Raw genomic sequence first — 18,208 nt, forward strand, 5'->3', positions numbered from 1 at the left:
TACTTTCGTGGCAAGAGTCTAAAGATGAACTGCACAAGCTCGCTGAGAAACTGTATTCATTTCAAACCTTGTGGTAGGAACATAAGTATATGAATAAAATTAAATAAAGGGTTTAATAAAGTTCAGTGTGTGCTGTGTGCTGAGCAAATAATGCAATCTGTGATTTGGATTTTTCCAAAAGACAGAGAAGCAAAATTTCATGGTAAAATATCTTTATTGTAACGCTCTGAATAGGTGTACCACAACTACAACCTGCTTCTGGAAGACATGCTACACTTTTCAGCCACAATAAGTTCCCCAACAAAAAAGATAACAGCATATTTCACCACAGACCAGCCTGTGGACGTCGCCGCTGCTGCTGCTACTTAATCTCAGAGTGTCAACACTTCTCACACGTCTACTGTTGAATGTTGAGTCTCAAGGCGACTCATGGAGGTAAAGATTGAGAGCAGTTTAGGACACTGATGGCTGAAATTTCACACATGAGGCGCGTCTCTCCATGCTTGTGCTAATCACTGACCTTGGTGCTCCCGTGTTGCAGCAGTGTGCCAGCGGACAGTGACAAAGGAATGCTGTCTGTGACTGTGTTTGTTGGGGCTGAAGAGACACTGCAGGCACCGTTATTGTCTCTGAGGATTCGTCATGCATTCTACACCGCAACAAAAATCATCTGTTTTCCAGGAAGTCAGCCACACATTTTTGTTTAGATATATTTTTGAATATCAATGTTTTAATAACATATTTTGTGAAGCTCATCAGCTTTGCCTATCCACCTTTATCTAGGCCAGATTGAGATCAGCTTTAGAGGTAATTAACATGTGATAATCTTAAACAAAGTTTATATAACAACATGTGCCTGCCTCACCTACATAAACATACCCCTTGTGGTAGTTTAACTTTTCTGGCTGTGGGTGTGCTCAGTTAAAAATGCTGTTTTTATTGACAACACACACATCTCTTTCACAGTCCTGGATTTTTTTTGGCCCGATCTGTTTCAAGATTTTTTACTGTGAGTAGTAATTAGGTCAATTATTGGCAACAAAATGAGGATTTTTTAATCTGCCCCTGTTATCTATGCATGTCCTCATTTCTATCCCGGCTCTGTTTTCTGGTCAACTGCTGGATACAAAAATAAAAAGAGGGAAAAATATGGAGAAATAGTGTAAAAGCAGATGGAAGGATGAGGGGGATGGTGCCTGAGGGAATCAGAGTGTTAAACATTTAATATGAAGTAGAGTTTATGTCCAAGGATTTTAATGGGAAATGGTTGGATCAGAATTTGAATTGCTTTACTTGAGTTGCATTGTCAGTGAAAATTAAAAATTTTAACAGCAGTAACATGAGGGGATGTACCACTTTCCTCATAGTTTGTACCGAATGCCATTCAGTACTGAGAAACCATTTAGTTATGAATGGAAAATACAACCCAAATAGAAAGAAAACACCTTTTATTTGACAAATCACTTTGCTTTTTGCTGAACACTTTTAATTTCAGTGTTGTCCACGCTTGCAGCAACACACTGCAGCAAGTCTAACATATTGACTCAGATGTCAACAGCACTTCATCACACTGAAACACAACATTGCGGTTTGTAGACATTTCAGAATACATTTATTGTCACTGTCAATAAAAACTGACGCTCTGCCAAAACTACAACCGACACATTCTAACTCAGGAGAAATCCTCCAGTATACTGCCTCGGTGGCTGTTTCTCAGCTCAAAATCCATTTTATATGCAACCTCTTACTCGTCATTCTTATAACAGCATCTACATGTTCTAAATGAGTCTGCATTGTGACGTCGTCAGCTATATCTTTTGTTGGATTGAAGTGCCTTCAGCTTGTGTTTTAGTCTGAGGTATATGATGTGCAGACCTGTCCTGAGGCTATATCTGGAAACGCCTTTCTGGCAACAGCATAATCCTACCCTTTCTCATGGGTATTCACTTGCAGTGAGGGAGAGCTATCATCAAATACGCAACATCTTCAACTAATACTGAGTTGAGTATTAAGAATAACTGTATTGTTTACAGAACACTCAAAACGTGATCCGCTAAGTTGACTATCACTATTTTTTAGGGGACGTGTACTCATGGTGTAAGCCTGTTCCAAAAATAACGCTTCAATGTTAAAATGCTCTTAAATATGTAATTGAGCCAACAAATGTCAAAAAAGCACAATGAGCAAAAAAAATGGAGAAGTGGGCTGTGTGATGTAACACCTTGCATCTCCACTGCCCTCCCAGTGTGAGTGATTAAAATACTGAAAGCTCCATCGCACAATCAATACACACTTCATCTGGCAACCTTCTTGTCTTTCTGTCTGAGAGATCTCTTGATATTAGAGCTTTCATGTTTTTCAAAAATCAAAGCCTGTTGCTTGTTGATTTGCCACACGGCCAGCGTCTTTCTGAAAATTGAAACTCCACACACCTACAATCTAGTCTTCTGTTTCAAAATAAAAAAGTTCACGCTTTTTTTCTCCCCCTGTCCATGTGGCTGTATTATCACAGCCCTCATTCATTCATAACAACTGTACACATAAACTACTACAACATGGCACGTTCCCAACCACCTGGTTCTGAACACATTTAATAAAAACTGAAGGAAATTAGATTTTTTCTTGTGCTGGGGCTGCTCACGTCCCTCAAGGCTGATAAGATGTCCAATTATTTGGTAGTTTAGTTCAGAGGAGCAGGAGAGTCCGATCTGCTCGAGTAAGCAGGCCAAGTATAGCACTGTACATCACGGCCACTCTTTGAAGCCCTTTCCTTTATGCCCTTATGACTGGTTCAATAGTCATATAGACACACCGGGGCGCTTGATTAACAAAATTAGCGCTTGGATACAGTATTGTGCTTCACCAAGGCAGATGCAATATATATAGTACAAAAGGGAAATAGTACATAGAAGGTATCAGTCTCTGCAGGAAAGGCTGTGGGGTTGCTCTGGTGAAGGACTGGGGACTACAGCTAGATAGAGCGGCGGTTTAGGCAAGGGCAAAAGCTTTGCCTGAGGATGAGGGGGATGAATCTGGGGTTGGGGGGGGGGGGGGGGGGGGGGGGGGGCTGCAGATTCGACCTGCAGAGTCAGAGCAGCTGCTGGGTAATGTTCACAGGAGAAAAGCTGGAGGCTGCAGAGAGTGATGGAAGGGCACGACATCTACAGACATCTACTTGTGCAGGCGCCATCAGAGAGAGGACAGGATGACTGGAGGCTGGGGGGGGGGGGGGGGGGGGGCACTTGGAGGCAGGGGGGGGGACCAGGGGAACAAAGCCGGTAGTCTCACTCACGGTAGAACACATATTCAGTGTAGCTGGTCCAGATCTTGTCGTCCGTCTGCTCATGGGCAAAGGCGCAGGTTCCTGTGGAATTACAGGCCACCATGTGGAAGCCTGCATCAGCCAGCTTGTCAAAAGCCTGCTCCAGAAAGGTGAACTTGAGATAGTAGCGGGATGTGTAGCGCTCAGGGGGGCGGTCGGGGTCACGGCTCTCGTTCAGCGTCTCCCCAAACACCTCTTTGGCCAAAGAGGTCTTCCCACACACCATGATCCTTGCCACCCTGCGGAATTTAGCATCGGTGTGGCTATCACGGCCAAGGGTGTATGAGCCTCTGTAGCCGATAGTGATGAACCCGGAGCGTTTGCCATCCATGGCACCGGGCACCAGGCTGGCACAGGCAGCGGCAGCAGCACCCAGGGAGCTGAGATTACGGGCCGTGTCAAACCCAGGTGAGGAGTCCTCTGGGTCACTCTGACATCCCTCGTCGCCAAGTGAGTTCTGCTTGCTGATTTTGGGTGCTAGTAGTTTGACAAGCTCTGGGAGGTTGAAGAACTCAGCCTCCCTCTGCAGACGCCCACGCTCAGGGAAGTGGTCTGGAAGAACCAGCTGCTGGTCCCGCATGTAGTCCAGGATGTATCGGAACAGGAAGCCGTCACGGTCCACAAAGAAGCGACCCTTGGTGTCCCTGGCCAATCCTTTGGCTGACTTCCGACTGAACATCTCCCACAGCAGGGACTCAGGCACACTTGTGAGAGTAGAATAGCGGGTTATGTACACCTGGCCACCAACATTGAGCTCTATAATCTCTGGGAAGGGTACCTCCTCCCCAGACATGCCACTATCTGGTAAAGCCATGGCTTACTCCTGCCTCACAGGTGCACTTCGATGCAGCTTGAAAAACTCTCTTGGTTAGAGAGAAAGTTGAAATTACAGGACTTGGAAAAATGATTTTTCCGTGAAACCTTTCACAGAGGTTGCTGAGGCCTGTTGCCTTTGAAAGATTGCAGGTCCTGCTGAGCTGGATCGCCTGTGGTCACGGAGCGGCTAAACACACAATTGGTGCGCGCAATAAAAGCTGGCCGCCACTCTCGCATCAAAGCCGGCAGAAACAAAACAGTCACACATACACACCCTCTATTCTAACTACAGATTTCCCCATAATTACTAAAACATAGCGCGGTGTATTTCAGGCAGCGTTGCATGAAAACGTTCTGTCCACGTCCTTTTACGCGCAAATAGATCCTGAGATTGAATCTCTGCTTTTGACACCAGTTCTCTGAGCAGGAAATGCACGAGTTGCACAACTGTCCACAACGACTTAGCTTGCTCTAATGTTGGCCGGTTGTCAAAGCGCAAACAGGATCAGGTGGCCCAACTTCAATTAAACAATCCATAGTTGGTGAAATCAGTGGGTGTCCCGCAGACGTACATCCACGAGACAAGGAGGACGATACCGGTGTGGTGAGAGACGAGGTAGATGTCTGAAAATGTCTCGGTCTTTTCCATCACTTGCGGTTCAAATCAGCGGTCAGCTGTTACGTCCCACAGCTCCTCTGTCAGTGTAAGGACTGTAACTCTGCTGCATCGTAACGGAGGATTCAGCATTAATCACCCCGGTTAGCCACGCCCACCCGCGGTGACGCACCTCTGCTGTGATCCAGGTCAAAACTGTCTGCCCCGCGAGAGCGCTGTCAATGGGCAGCTCCTTTACTGTATCTGCTCAAAGGGTGCATGGGTAAATACATTTTCCCTGAAAGTTTTATTGAAGTAGATGCACCACATGAATACACAAGAGCAGCATTTGTGGGAGTTTTTCCCTCTATTTATTTTATTCATGGGCTATGCTTCATAAATACCTAGGTTTCATAAAAACCTGTGGTCCCAACGCATTGTTTTTGTCAGTGTGCTCACCTGATTACATAAATAGTGAACTAAGAACAAAATAATGATACCGACCAAGTCTCATTAAAATCCAGCCACTGACTTAGAAATGGGTATGCATTTAATTTTGATGCATTTATTTTTGGAAACAATCTCGGTGATCAGTGCAGTCAGTGTCTCTTAGAAGGATGGGACAACAGTGACACCTAGTGAATACTCGAGGGGAAATGTTTTTCTCCCAAAGAACATCACTAACTACTTAGTTAAGAGTTAGTTAAGTATTAGTATTCTAGGTTAGTTAGTGTTGTAGTTACTCCCGAACTCAAAATATGTATTGTTACTTCACTTGGATATTTGACCTTCGCATTCATCTGAAGAAGGGCATAGTTCCTCTGTGCTCCCCTTTAAATCTGACTTTAACATCTGAAGGGGAGATTTTTGTCAAAATTTTTGACATTTCTGTCTGCATCTAGGAACTTTTTAAGGCAGTGCATTCAAAATGCGACAGAAACTAGCTACATGTGTCTACTATTAAATGGTTTTACCTCTGCAACACAGACCAAAAAAATGCATGTATTAGTCATGTACTAGTACATAGTCTGGTTTAGTTGTAACATACCCTTAGGTGAAATATAACATTAATAAGGAATATGAGAAAACATGATATGAAAGCTTTTTATTCAGCACTTAAATGTTTAAATAAAATTTTTGTTGCTGTCAGTCATAGTAGTGAATATAAGACACTTATTTGGATACACCTCAAGAGTGCAGGCCCACAGTGAAGCCTATAGGTCTTAGCCTAACATTTTTAACATAATAATAAAACACTTGTCCCACACACACACACACACACACACACACACACACACACACACACACACAGCATTTAGCAATGCTAAATAAAAAATAAATGAAGTTTAAAAAAATCTGTCTTACCTCAAAATTATTTTTTTCCTTCAAAAATTGTCTGTGCCTGCCACAGGATGCTAATTTTCCCATGTGGAATAAGGACTAAACTAAGCATGGGTGAATCAGGTGATTCGTAACTTGTTCCTGATTGGAGAAATTCAATGTGTTACAACTGACCGGTGTTATAACCATCTCCGCTCTCCACCTACATTCAAGCATGATTTTGTGACATCACAAGTGGCTTGAAAGCCAGTCACGGTCCAGGATGCTACTTACACAGGTGTGATGTGGAAACTCGAAGCCTCCAGCAGTGCTTCAGTGAAGTAGGAGACACCAGCAGTTTTTAAACTCCTGAAATGAAGAATTCATAGATTTAAGATTTTCTAACTAGTTGATTGAATTTCTCTCTGCGGAAAAACCATATCAGATACAAAAGATTACTCAAAGCAAGAGTATTTTTACGCTATATGTATTTTTAGGCTATAAACATGTCTGTAGGGGGGGTCTAAGTATTCTAATAATGGAAGCATTCAGCTATATTTTAACTCCCACACCCAACTTTCAGTTAACATTTATAAGCACTATATGAACAAATAAATAGTTTATAACAATAGTTGTACGCAGATATAAGCGCATTTTTTTCCCAACAACTATAATTCCTCTTGTGGGCACCTGGTTGACGACAACATAGTAAATGAAGATGCAATAATATAAAAGATGTCTTCAAAGGAAACGTTAGAATAGCTTTTTCCAGAGCTTTCAACCGTATCACACAGTCTTCATCAGAGGATGATTTTGGCATCTTGTTTATTTCATATTTATAAATGTTTATATATGCAGTTTGTCAAAACAATCACAATTCAAGATCCACTTAGTAGCTTTTGGAAATACCTTTTCAGATTGAGGTACATCAAATGAATTGCACCAATATGGAAGCATGGGTGAGTCACAGAGACCTGCGTAGTCAACAGGCTGCCTGCTATGTATGCCTTGTGTTTCTCTCTTTTCCTCTCTCGCCATGTGTGGTCCACACACAGTCCTTTCTCTGACAAATCAGCAGGCCAATTTTGCCTGTCTCTAAGCATTTTGGCACTGATTTCCCTGAGGGCCTCGCAGTCTCCAGCTGGCTTGCAGCACTAGAGCCTTGCTGTCGGAAATCTGGATTGGACCGCTCTGATTATGGTCCACCACGGGATCCGGAGGTAATATGGCAGCGCTGTCTGCCAATGAGGCGAGTTGATGACACAGTCCCAGCTGCATTTGCCGTTCCCTTCACTGAAATATGCAAAAGCAATATGCTGTCTAACACCAGAATCCTGCGCAGTCCAAACCAAAATATCCACAAATAATATGCTCTGATGCAAAACCATACTGATATATTTTGGGATTATTGTCAACTATAAACACATGCCAGTGATTGAACATAATTAAATTACTGAAATGTGTGTGAATGATCACCTTTTCACTCACTGACTCTAAAATCCTTGCACAGCACCATGTGACCCTGGGTTTTTACTGGCAATTTCATCATTCTAATCAAATCCAAACCATAGCCCATTGATCCTCAGAAATATGGGCAAAGTGATACATCAAATAAATGAGTTTGGCCTTCTGCAACAGCTGGATTATCTGTATATGTCTGTCAATTCTCATCACAGTGATGGCCTTCAGAGGCTGTGTGTGTGTGTGTGTGCGTGCGCACGCTGATTCAAAATAGGCAGAGAAGAGACTTCCATCCCGTGGGAGAGAGATAGTTATTCAGCATACTCACACAGGAAATCGGAAAATGTCCTTAACAGCTACTACTGTTGCAAAATCTGCATGTATTCAGAGAAAAACAACCAGACATGCTACTATTGCTGAATTCTTGGGCCATGCAGTGAGAAAGACGGGTTACTTAGGGAGGGTTTTATGGATACGTCTGCATATTGATCTCTGCACTTTCAGCGGTTTCTGCTGACAGCTGCACCAGTAAGTGATTTATGAGATATTCTGTGGGATCAACCAAAATGAACATGCCGCTGCACTTATTTTCTCAGGTGTTTGCGGTGCCCACGTGAACCCACCGGCTCAGCCTCATTTCCCCCAGTGAGACATCGTGCATCTTTCAAGAGAGACATGGAAGTGAAAGAAGACACACTGCACCACATCTCAAGACAAGAGTCTCACTGAGACGATGTCACAGAAGAGGGTTTCCACCTGTCCCCTGGACATTATTCAATTCAAGTTTTTATTCAGAATCATGGACAGCCTGGGTACCTAATTGCTCTTAATCATCAATAGCTCACTGTCATCTGGTTGTGTTCCGGATTATTTTAAATGTGCTTGTGTTACTAAAAAAACCCGGCCTTGATCCCTCTAATCTTGAACACTATCGCCCAATCTCAAAACTGCCCTTCATTTCCAGGTGTCTGGAAAAAATTGTTTCTAAGCAGCTACTTGATGTAATGAACAAAAATTCCAATCTGGTTTCCGCCCACACCATAGCACAGAGACTGCTCTTCAAAAGTTACCAATAACCTGGTATTGAAAGCTGACGTGTTAAATTCTGGTGCTGTTAGACTGCTTTTGACATAATTGACCATGGTATCTTGTTAGATGGACTGAGGTGCCCGGAACAGGAAGTTCTGTGTGTCTGTAACTTTAAATCTGCCTTTTCTCCTGTTGATTACGGTGTGCCCCAAGGATCAATCTTCGGACCTATTTTGTTTTCCATCTACATGCTCTCCCTGGGTGACATGATCCGCCGATACGGTATTCCCTTCCATTGCTATGCGGAGAATACTCCGTTGTACCACCTGGTGAAGCCTACTGACCTCAGTGTGCTGCGTTCCCTCCAGGCCTGCCTGGCTGACATAAAAGACTGGATGTCAATAAACTTTCTACAACTTAATACCAACAAACATCCTGGTAATACCAACAGAAATCCTCGTAATTGGACCCCAGCACATTACTAAACATATTATCACTTGTCTACACACTTTACGCCTGTTGCCAGAAATCTTTGTGTCCTTTTTGATAGTAGGCTAATCGTTGCTTCGAACAACACATCGCTAAGGTTGTCAAGTCATGCTTCTATCACCGTAGAAACATTGTTAATATAAAACCCATCTTAAATGCCAGAGATGCAGAAACGGTTATATGGGTAATTTTAAACTCTTTAAATTGGCTACCTGTCTGTTTTAGGATTGATTTTAAGTTCTTATTGATTACTTCTAAAGCTCTTAATGGCCTGGCACCAGAATACAGCCTTGACCTTTTAACCCCTTACGATCCTATGTGCAGCCTGAGATCCTCTAGCAGGGGTCTTCTGTGCATCCCTGAGTTCAGGCTGAAAACACGTGGAGATAGAGCCTTTGCAGTAAGGGCCCCAAGGCTGTGGAATGACCTGATGACATCAGGATGTCGGAGTCAGTGTCTTGTTTTTTACAGGAAGTATTTCTGATTTCTGATTCTTTTAAGTCTGAAAAATTATTTATTCCAGAAAGTGTTTTCTGATTCTGATATTTTTTTGAATTTCATGTTAATTTGTGCATGTTGTGTCATATTTTATTGGTGTCTTTTTAACTGTTATGATTTTAATGTTTTTATCTTTCTGTGAAAGCATTTGATAAGTGCTCTACAAATAAAGTTTATTATTATTATTATACCTAAGAGTCAAATGCCCCACGGGTCTCTGTGCTGAGGAAAAAGATGCAGTTGTTCATTCAAGTGAGGGTCAACGGCAGTCACTCTGACAGATGTACAACACAATAATCAAATTAAAGTGGACATTCAACCAGGAAGGACGCCGCTTCTCGGCAGCCTACACACACCCGTATTATCACCGGAAAGTTTTTAATTGAATCAGTTTATTCCACCTTCTTCCTGACTTAGTCTCTTATTCTGTGGTTACGCCCAAAACTTCAATCAACCTGTTTGTTTCCTCTTTCCTCAAGGCCACTCCCAAACCAATCCCATCCTCTCTATGAAATGTATATAGCCTATTTATAAAGCGATTTTGACAAATGTGGTTTCTGCAGTCATCACTAGGCCTCTCTCATATGGAACTATCCTGTCTTGGCTACTGAAGTTTGTGGTCTGAATTTGAATTAAGCACATTACTGAGCTTTTTTTTTTTTTTTTTTTAAACAAAGCTGTTTAAATTCAAATGGAACGGAGTTTTTACATAGATGGCTGTAAAGGGCCCTAACAAGCCATGTTATCAGTTTCAACTTAGGGAAAGTTTTCAGAATCTGCTTGTTTACGCTGGCTTGCATCATATCAATTGGGGAAAAACCCCAGCATGCACACACTGAGTTAAACTCAAAGTGGAAGGCTTTAGTGCCTCTGGGTTTCAAGTCTGGAGGTTTAAGATTATTGTATCAATTTCACTCTGCCAACTGTCGTGGAAGACTACTGGGATAATGCTCGCAAGACTAGGCAGTACAGCTCAGCCTCCTCACACATTAAATCCTACATCTATACACAGGTGTGTTCAACAATGAGCTGGGGATCAAGAGAAATTTTGAATTCCCTTTTACAAACCAATAAATGGATTTTTGTCCACTGGAACTGCAACGTTGGCAGTTACTGAGGCTTATAGGCACATTTCATCACTTCCTAATGGTTAAGTTGTACAATCTCAACAAATGTTGAAATTGTGCTCCAAGGATCACTGTGTGGGCTGCTACAACTATAACACATTAGAGGTTTTACAAAAATAAACATGCTGAAGCAAGTTGTGGACAGAGCATATTTCAAGTTCCCAAACAGGATCACAGAGTGATGGGTGCTTCGATTTTATCTGCCCTTAACAATTTCACTGATGTACAGAGGTCACGGAAGTCACTCAGGGTAGAAATAAGTCCAAACTACAATCCTGCATCACATCCTCCATGAATCAGGCTGACCTATAAACCTACATGGAACAAGGCTCTATGGAACATGTCAGTCTGTACTCTGTCAGTTCCTGTAAATTTAAGGGCCAATCTGTGATAAAAATGTAAAACCACTGCTGGCTTCAACAAAACACAGATTTGCTGTAACCACCCTCTATAATTATGCATGTGCATACCTCTGCATTAAATGGTGATAAAATTCCTGACTTTAAGATATAAGGGGCATCAAGGGGATTCCTTTTTTGAAGGACAGAAAGGACAAAAAGCGTAAAAAGATAATTGTTTATTTTGGTTCTTTCCCACCAGTAGTTTATCCACAATCAGACTGAAAGAAATTATAGACTAAAGGTACACGAAATGCAGGGATTTTTAATATATACCACAATTAATTTCATGGAGACAGCATATGTGCATACTTTAAAGACTAATGCCAATATGATGACCACTGACTTCAAGGGAATAATCCCATGTTTGGGATTGGGTTGGGGTATATGGGACTGTAGGATGAGGGTCTGGGAAACTTGTTAGTGAGCACAAACAAAACACAAAACCCAATCACTTATCCATAGAACAAAACAATAAATGGTTTCACCCACCACTTTCAATGACAATTCAGTTTAGATGGGAGTAAATTCGTGCCCACTTGCTAGCGATAACACTCAAAACAATCTTTACCATTACCAACTCACAAAGCTCTGTAATTGTTTATTATCTAGGATTTTACATATATATTTATATATATGTATGTATGTGTGTATATATATATATATATATATATATATATACATACACATACACACACACACATATGTATAATACACACACGTGTGTACACACACGTAATTAAAAAACAAAAAAGTTAAAGTGCTTTCTACTGACTCAAACACACAATCTCTGAGAGAATGGTATTGATACAGCATGTTTGAGAGTTAAAAATCACTTATTTTCTGATTAGCTGTGTTTATCAGTGCTTAAGGGATAAAAACCAACAGATGTAAGGCATGATTGCAATCAAACGGTTAGCTGAGAGCACATCTGTCATAGGTAACATCATACAAATGCAACTTACAGTGGCAGTCAGACATAACTTCAGGGGTAGCCAATGTGAAAGCCAACAATCTGACAAGTTCAGAAAATGATACACCTGTTACTTATCGGCACCATCAGAGCAGATTTGTCAGAAATGTGTTACGTACGCTAAAGGGATATTCTACTAATATACCAACGGAACCATTTCTCCTCATTGCTAAACACTGCGGATCAGACAAGAACATTTCTGACTCAACTTTTAAGACATATTTAACAGAATACAGCCTATATTATACATGATTGATTTAATGGAACTCCAAGTGTTCAGGCTTGGGAGGAAAATCCAAAAGGATGGAAGTTCAACGGTTAGATTTATTGAGATATTTTTAAGGTGCGTAATGTGTATCAACATCATTCAAAACCATTTATGAACTCATGAATGGCCATGCCCCTGGAAGACCAGATGGCATTGAAAACAAATGTCAGGGTAAAAGCTGGTTAACAAGGAAAAGAGATACTAGTTGGTACTATGGAGTCAAACTTCTCCTGTACTCTTTCCGCATCATCTGAAGAACTGGCATGACGTTCACAAAGCACCACTTTCTGTTTTACAGGACACAGTCATCATCTTGCAGCATTTCAGCTGAGTGGGTATAAAAATATAGACATTTGAGACCCTGAATATATGTTCATATGTGATTTTCTGCAACAAAACAAAACACGATGTACAGCTGTCCCACTCAGTGTACACACTGTCGTTTTCTTCACTTTGTCCCCATCTAAAATGTGTTCTTGCATTACCCCTAAGGGAGGAGGTTTACACCCATTACGACACAGAACGGCAATTATAATGTTGTCGTCTTCATCAACAGCCTACATCTGTCATTTCTTTGTTAATACACTAAAATTACCTCTGGGTGTGTGAGACAGATTTACTTGGGAAAGAGGAGTGTGTCTGTGTGCGTGAGGACATTACATCAACATGTCTTTGTGATGCCTGGCTATGTGCTGGCTCTTTTCCGAAGGCCTCCTAAAACCCTTGGTGCAGTAGTCGCAGCGGTGGGGGTAGTCCTTGGTGTGAATGGAAATGACGTGGCGTTTGAAGCCAGAAGCGTCTGTACTGTTATATTCACAATACTGGCACTGGTAAACTTTTCTACCGCTGTGTGTCTTCATGTGCTTCTTTAGCTCGGCGGGCTGCCGGAAGCCTCGCCGGCAGCGCTTGCACTTAAAGGGGAGGTCCTTCGTATGCAAGGACAGGATATGGCGACTCAAGGTGAAGGTGTCGGGAGCGTTGAAGTTACAATGCCGGCACTGGTGCACCTTGTTGCCCTTGTGTGTCTCCGCGTGTTTCTTCAACTCAGAGGGCCTATGAAAGCCTTTCTCACATACGTCACACTGATGCGGGAAGTCCTTGGTGTGAACAGAGATAATGTGTCGTTTCAGGTCACTGGAGTTGGTGCTCTTGTGCTCACAGTGTGGACACTGGTGGGTCTTGTGGCCTTGCACCATCTCTATATGACGCTGGAGTTCCCGTGCGTCAGCGTAGGCTTGCGGACAGTGGCTGCACTTGAAAGGCAGATCTGCGCCGTGCTTGCTCTTGATGTGAGTCTTTAGGTTGGACTGATCTGCACAACGAAACTCGCAGTGCGGGCAGTGGTAGGGCTTCTCGCCTGTGTGGGTCCGCATGTGTTTCTTCAGCTCTGATGGGTGGCGGAAGCCTTTGGCGCACTCGACACACACATGTGCAAAGTTCTTACTGTGCACAGCCAGCAGGTGACGGTTGAGCAGGCCCTGTTCAGCTGTCTCATAATCGCAGTACTTGCAGTGATGCAGTTTGGGCTCCCGGTCCTTGACAATGAGCTTGTCAGAGCCCAGGGGACTGGACTCGTGGTAGCGCCGTGCGTACTCCGTGTATTCTGGAGAGCGCTCGTTGTGGTTCAGCAGCTTGTGACTCTCCAAGTGGTTGTGGAAACTGATCTTCTTGTTGGTGGTAAAGTCGCAGTCTGTGCACTGGTACTTCTTCTTAAGCAGGTGGTCCGGGTGGTTTTTCATGTGGCATTTGAGGAAGCCTCGTGAGCGGAACTTCTTTCCACATATGTGGCAGGGGTAGACAGTCAAAGGCAAACCATCTGGTCCAATGATAACAGCTGGAAGAAATGGTTGACAAATATTGAAATACTGTTAACATCCTTGACCTTTTCAAATCATACAAATGTGTTGTTCTGACACAACAAAAGTACCAAATGCCAATCTCATCATCTAATCGTCCTGGAATTGTATGCTGCTCATACCAGTCTGACACTGCCGAATCTCTCCTTTCTTCTTTTTCTTTGCTTTGGGTTTGAGGGTACGGTTGGCACCCAGCCCCTCTCGGATTTGCAGAAATGGCGCAGACGCTCCATTCTTCACCTGATCAATGGTATTACCTGCACAGACAGTTTAGATTTCATTATGAATAGAATGAAAAACACTTTTGTAACACATTATAAAATAGGTTCTTTTAAAAACAAAGCTGCTGTCATGTTACATGTTATACATGCAAGTTGTGACATTTGTTGTACAAACTGCCCAGACACAGGCAAAAACATCCTTTCAGGGTCAAAGACTTAAAAATGACACCTTCTACTTATTTACAGCCAAACAACCAGTTATTTATTTAGTTTTTACAAGATTATGTTTCACAGAGGTACTTACTGATGTCATCGTCATCATCATCATCATCACTGTCATCCTCATCATCCTCTTCTTCTTTTGGATGGTTCTTGACTGCCATGTAGACCATCTTGTCACGGCCAACTCCTAGTCTGCCTGATGATGCGGCTTCCAGGTCAGGGTGGCCATTCTGGTAATCATCCTCTGTTATTACCTCCGTTCCACCTAGAAGGGGGAAATTACAATTAAATCAAAGCCGTGATGTATATTCAATTTATGAATCTACAAGTAAATAATTAAATTATTGAAATGATGAACTGATTATTCTTATAGTCACTTACCTAAATCATCATCTGCTTCAGCTTTGAAGATGTAGACTTTGATAACCTCAGCGCCGTCCTCCTCTTTACATTCTTTGTCTTCCATTACCTCAGTGCTGATCTCAAGGGGAGTGTCTCCTATGTCCAGCTTCTCTCCCACCTCATCCACTAAAGTAACACAAATAGCCTTAGTTATCAAAACATCTGCAATAATAAAACATGGCATTGCATAAGAACAGTGTTTCATTAATATAAGTTATGTTATTATATGGAAAGCTGTCTTACAAGAGATCATGAGGTAATCCTCAGAGCTGCTTCTTGCGTCATCATCCTCATCGGTCTGCAGGGGAACAGCCTCAGTTGGCAGCTGTTCGTGGATGATGGTCTCAGAGTTGGCCTCTGTCACCATCAAGCCTTCTGACACAAGCTGGTGGTCCAGAGTGTTACCCTGGTGCTCAGACAGTAACTCTGCCACAAACACCTGGTCTGTCATGTCATCATGGTGGTGGTCTGAGTCCTGGATGAGGTCTGAGGTCAGGACATGGTGATGATGGGGGTCCAGTGCTTCCTCTATCGCAACCTCTGAGCCCAGAATATTCTCAGGCATGATTACACTGTGTTCTGAGGTCACCATGTCTTCACTTGTCATTTCATGGGCCTCCACCCCTTGAGAGTGCAGACTTTCCACATCTACCTCCAGACCTTCAACAACCTCAGCTTCTAAACCCTCCACTTCCACCTCCTCCTCAAGGCTCTCAACCACGTGAGCTTCCAGGTCCTCAACATCTACCTCAGTTTCCAGACCCTCCACAACTTGTGCCTCGAGACCCTCCACTTCCACCTCACCCTCTAGGGCTTCCACGACCTGAGCCTCCAGCTCTACTACCTGTGTCTGTAGCCCTTCAACCACTTCCGCTTCCAAGCCCTCTACATCGGCATGTAAGCTCTCCACCACCTCGGTCTCCAGTCCTTCAACCACCTCTGTCTCCAGGCCGTGAACCACCTGAGTCTCTAGGCCTTCCACCTCGAGCTCATGCTCCAGGAGGATGCCCTCATCCGTCATCACATCAGAAAGAAGCATACCCTCGGGCACAGACACCACAATGTGCTCCCCATCAATGTGAGCCAGACCCCCCATGCCTGCAACTGTAAACACAAAATGTAGAGAGGGGTTCATAACAAAGAGTTTCAAACTACAAGGTTTTTTGCTCATTTGAGCTACAGCAAAGATGTCACAGCATCTTGTTGCATGTTTGTAAAGGTGTATCACCTTCTTGTTGCTGGTATGCAGTGAAAATGTCAGAATGACCATGTAATGTTACTGAGACTTTTTTTATTTAGGCTATTTAATGAAGCTAAATGGCATTTACACGGTCAACTTTTTTATTTGTGTGGCTAATATGTCTTGGATTACATGTTGAAATTAAGTATCATTTACAATAATGGTTATCACCTTGTCCTACTTGACCACCTACCAAAGTCTTGCATGATCATAGCGTGGGGCATCTTCAGCTCCTGAGTGTGTAGCTCCAACACCCCTCCTCCTTGATCCATGTCTTCACTCAGAAAAAGACTGAAAATCACAGTGTACCCTGTGTTAGCGCTTTACTTTCACTTTGTCATGAGCATGACTAAAAATTTAAGTGAACAACTGATACTGCCACACTGGCTAGTATTCAATACATACCTTCACATTTGAAGACAAACCCTTAGAATAAAACCAATAAGATATTTGATGTGCTTCCTTCCATCAAGGTAATCAATCCCTCTGACAAAGACAAAAACAATTGGTACTCATAAGCATTCTGCTGATAACAGAAGATAAGTAATAAGTTAACTAATCATAGTCTAAGTGTTGTAAAGATATTCAAAAACAACATTTTTACATGGGTTCAGATTTAGGGCACTGCTGCTGCCACTTACTGGCCTCTGTATGAGTATAATACACATGGCAGAAGGGGGGTATTGTTGACCATTGGCTCCATCCATTGCCTATTTAGAGTACTACAGGCAGCTTCAACCTGAGGACATACAGCTATTACACCTGGAGCTGGTTGAGCCTGATGGCTGGAGACCAGCTGAGACAAAGGGATGTCTCGCTCAGTGTACAGGAGGACGAGCCGCGGCTTAAAATCGACCTAGGAAGATGAGTCCTGCTTGTTTTTGTGGGATGAAATGCATTGTCGTCACATGACGGTTCAAAATAAGCAAAATATGCAATGGTCTGTAGTGACGTTATAGGTCCATGGTTTTCACGGATTAACACTGTGCTGCCAAGGCTATCATTTTTAAAAGTATTATACTCTGGAGTCTTTGCAGAAAACTACACATGCTCAGAGTTTATGGCCGCCAATGAAAGTACTGCAGACGTTATGCAATGCATACTAGGGCGGCTACCGCCCTCCACCCACCGGAGCTAACTAGCAAGCAGGCTAGGGCTGTTCCTCCGAGCGCCATTTTGTTATAGCATAATGGCTAATTCAAGGAACGCAACAACAGATGTTATCTGACCTTTAGAGTATCAATTCCACACGACGGTACAATATTAAAACAGTCATTAGCATAAGCAACAAACCAGTATGCCTCACAAGACAACTTGTTTGCATTTCGCTCTAATCTGAGCGACGACGGCCGTCCGTTCTGCTAGCTAGCTTGCTAAGCTAGGTGAAGCAGCTTGTGCCGCATTATCTTCCATGTTGTTTTTTTGAAAAGGCTGAAAGAGGCCCGCTACGGCCGACTGGGCCCTTGCGTCCTATTCCATATGCCTTTCTAACCGATTCAAAATAATTTTACCTGATAACGTCGTCTTCTGACTCTATCGGTGTTTCTCCCCCCTCTCACTTTTGTCTGTTATTGTTTTGGTTTATTTTTGACGGTAAGCTAAGTGCGGCCTGCAGTTTTGGATCCCCGGGCACCCTTTGCTAGGCCTCGGCCAATCAGCTTGCTTCCTGACAAGCGGAGGGAGGGCGGGGGGCAGACAATGCGTGGCCTCGTTTACCGCTGATCTCTTACTATTTGCGTCATGCATAAGAGAGCAGAGTTACATTAACACAGACATTCTCTTAGTGGGAACACATTTAGGACCGGATCCGAGACACAAAATTCAAACGTTATTACACTAAGAAATAAAATTTTTAATGTGGTTGCGTACTGTGCTTCTCCGACTTTGTATGCGCAGATGAGGCCTGTAGGCCATTTTGTCACAAGGGGTGGGTATCGTCGAGCACTCATTTGTGAAGCGTTTGATCACGCA

At 42.9% G+C, this 18,208-nt stretch overlaps 2 protein-coding genes across 3 annotated transcripts; both read right to left on the reverse strand.

Annotated features, from left to right (window-relative positions):
• Positions 1-1,431: 1,431 nt before the first annotated feature.
• On the reverse strand, positions 1,432-4,890 carry LOC119889447 (BTB/POZ domain-containing protein KCTD12-like). Its single transcript, XM_038700387.1, has one exon. The coding sequence runs from the start codon at positions 4,134-4,136 to the stop codon at positions 3,285-3,287; it is 852 nt and encodes a 283-aa protein (XP_038556315.1). The 5' UTR covers positions 4,137-4,890; the 3' UTR covers positions 1,432-3,284.
• A 6,329-nt stretch (positions 4,891-11,219) lies between these two features.
• On the reverse strand, positions 11,220-17,906 carry znf711 (zinc finger protein 711). 2 transcript variants are annotated; one of them, XM_038700388.1, is made up of 8 exons: positions 17,749-17,906; positions 16,643-16,723; positions 16,431-16,528; positions 15,241-16,101; positions 14,977-15,123; positions 14,678-14,860; positions 14,275-14,409; positions 11,220-14,130 (listed from the first exon to the last, which is right to left on the reverse strand). In XM_038700388.1, exons 3-8 carry the CDS (start codon positions 16,507-16,509, stop codon positions 12,953-12,955), a joined length of 2,583 nt encoding a protein of 860 aa, XP_038556316.1. In that variant the 5' UTR covers positions 16,510-16,528; positions 16,643-16,723; positions 17,749-17,906; the 3' UTR covers positions 11,220-12,952. The 2 variants fall into 2 exon arrangements, with proteins under 2 accessions (XP_038556316.1, XP_038556317.1); XM_038700389.1 differs by lacking the exon at positions 17,749-17,906 and adding an exon at positions 16,879-17,726.
• Positions 17,907-18,208: the final 302 nt, after the last annotated feature.

The sequence above is a fragment of the Micropterus salmoides genome, unplaced genomic scaffold, assembly GCF_014851395.1.
Source record: "Micropterus salmoides isolate LMB-PRFRI ecotype aquatic unplaced genomic scaffold, ASM1485139v1 Ms_hic_scaffold_5, whole genome shotgun sequence".
In the NCBI taxonomy this organism is placed as follows: domain Eukaryota; kingdom Metazoa; phylum Chordata; class Actinopteri; order Centrarchiformes; family Centrarchidae; genus Micropterus; species Micropterus salmoides.

Coding starts and splice junctions, on each gene's coding strand:
- LOC119889447 (XM_038700387.1), bottom strand. CDS start 4,136: ATGGCTTTACCAGATAGTGGCATGTCTGGGGAGGAGGTACCCTTCCCA.
- znf711 (XM_038700388.1), bottom strand. CDS start 16,509: ATGGATCAAGGAGGAGGGGTGTTGGAGCTACACACTCAGGAGCTGAAG. Junction 16,102..16,430: donor TATGATCATGCAAGACTTTG/GTAGGTGGTCAA, acceptor TTGTGTTTACAG/TTGCAGGCATGGGGGGTCTG. Junction 14,131..14,274: donor GATTCGGCAGTGTCAGACTG/GTATGAGCAGCA, acceptor CATTTCTTCCAG/CTGTTATCATTGGACCAGAT.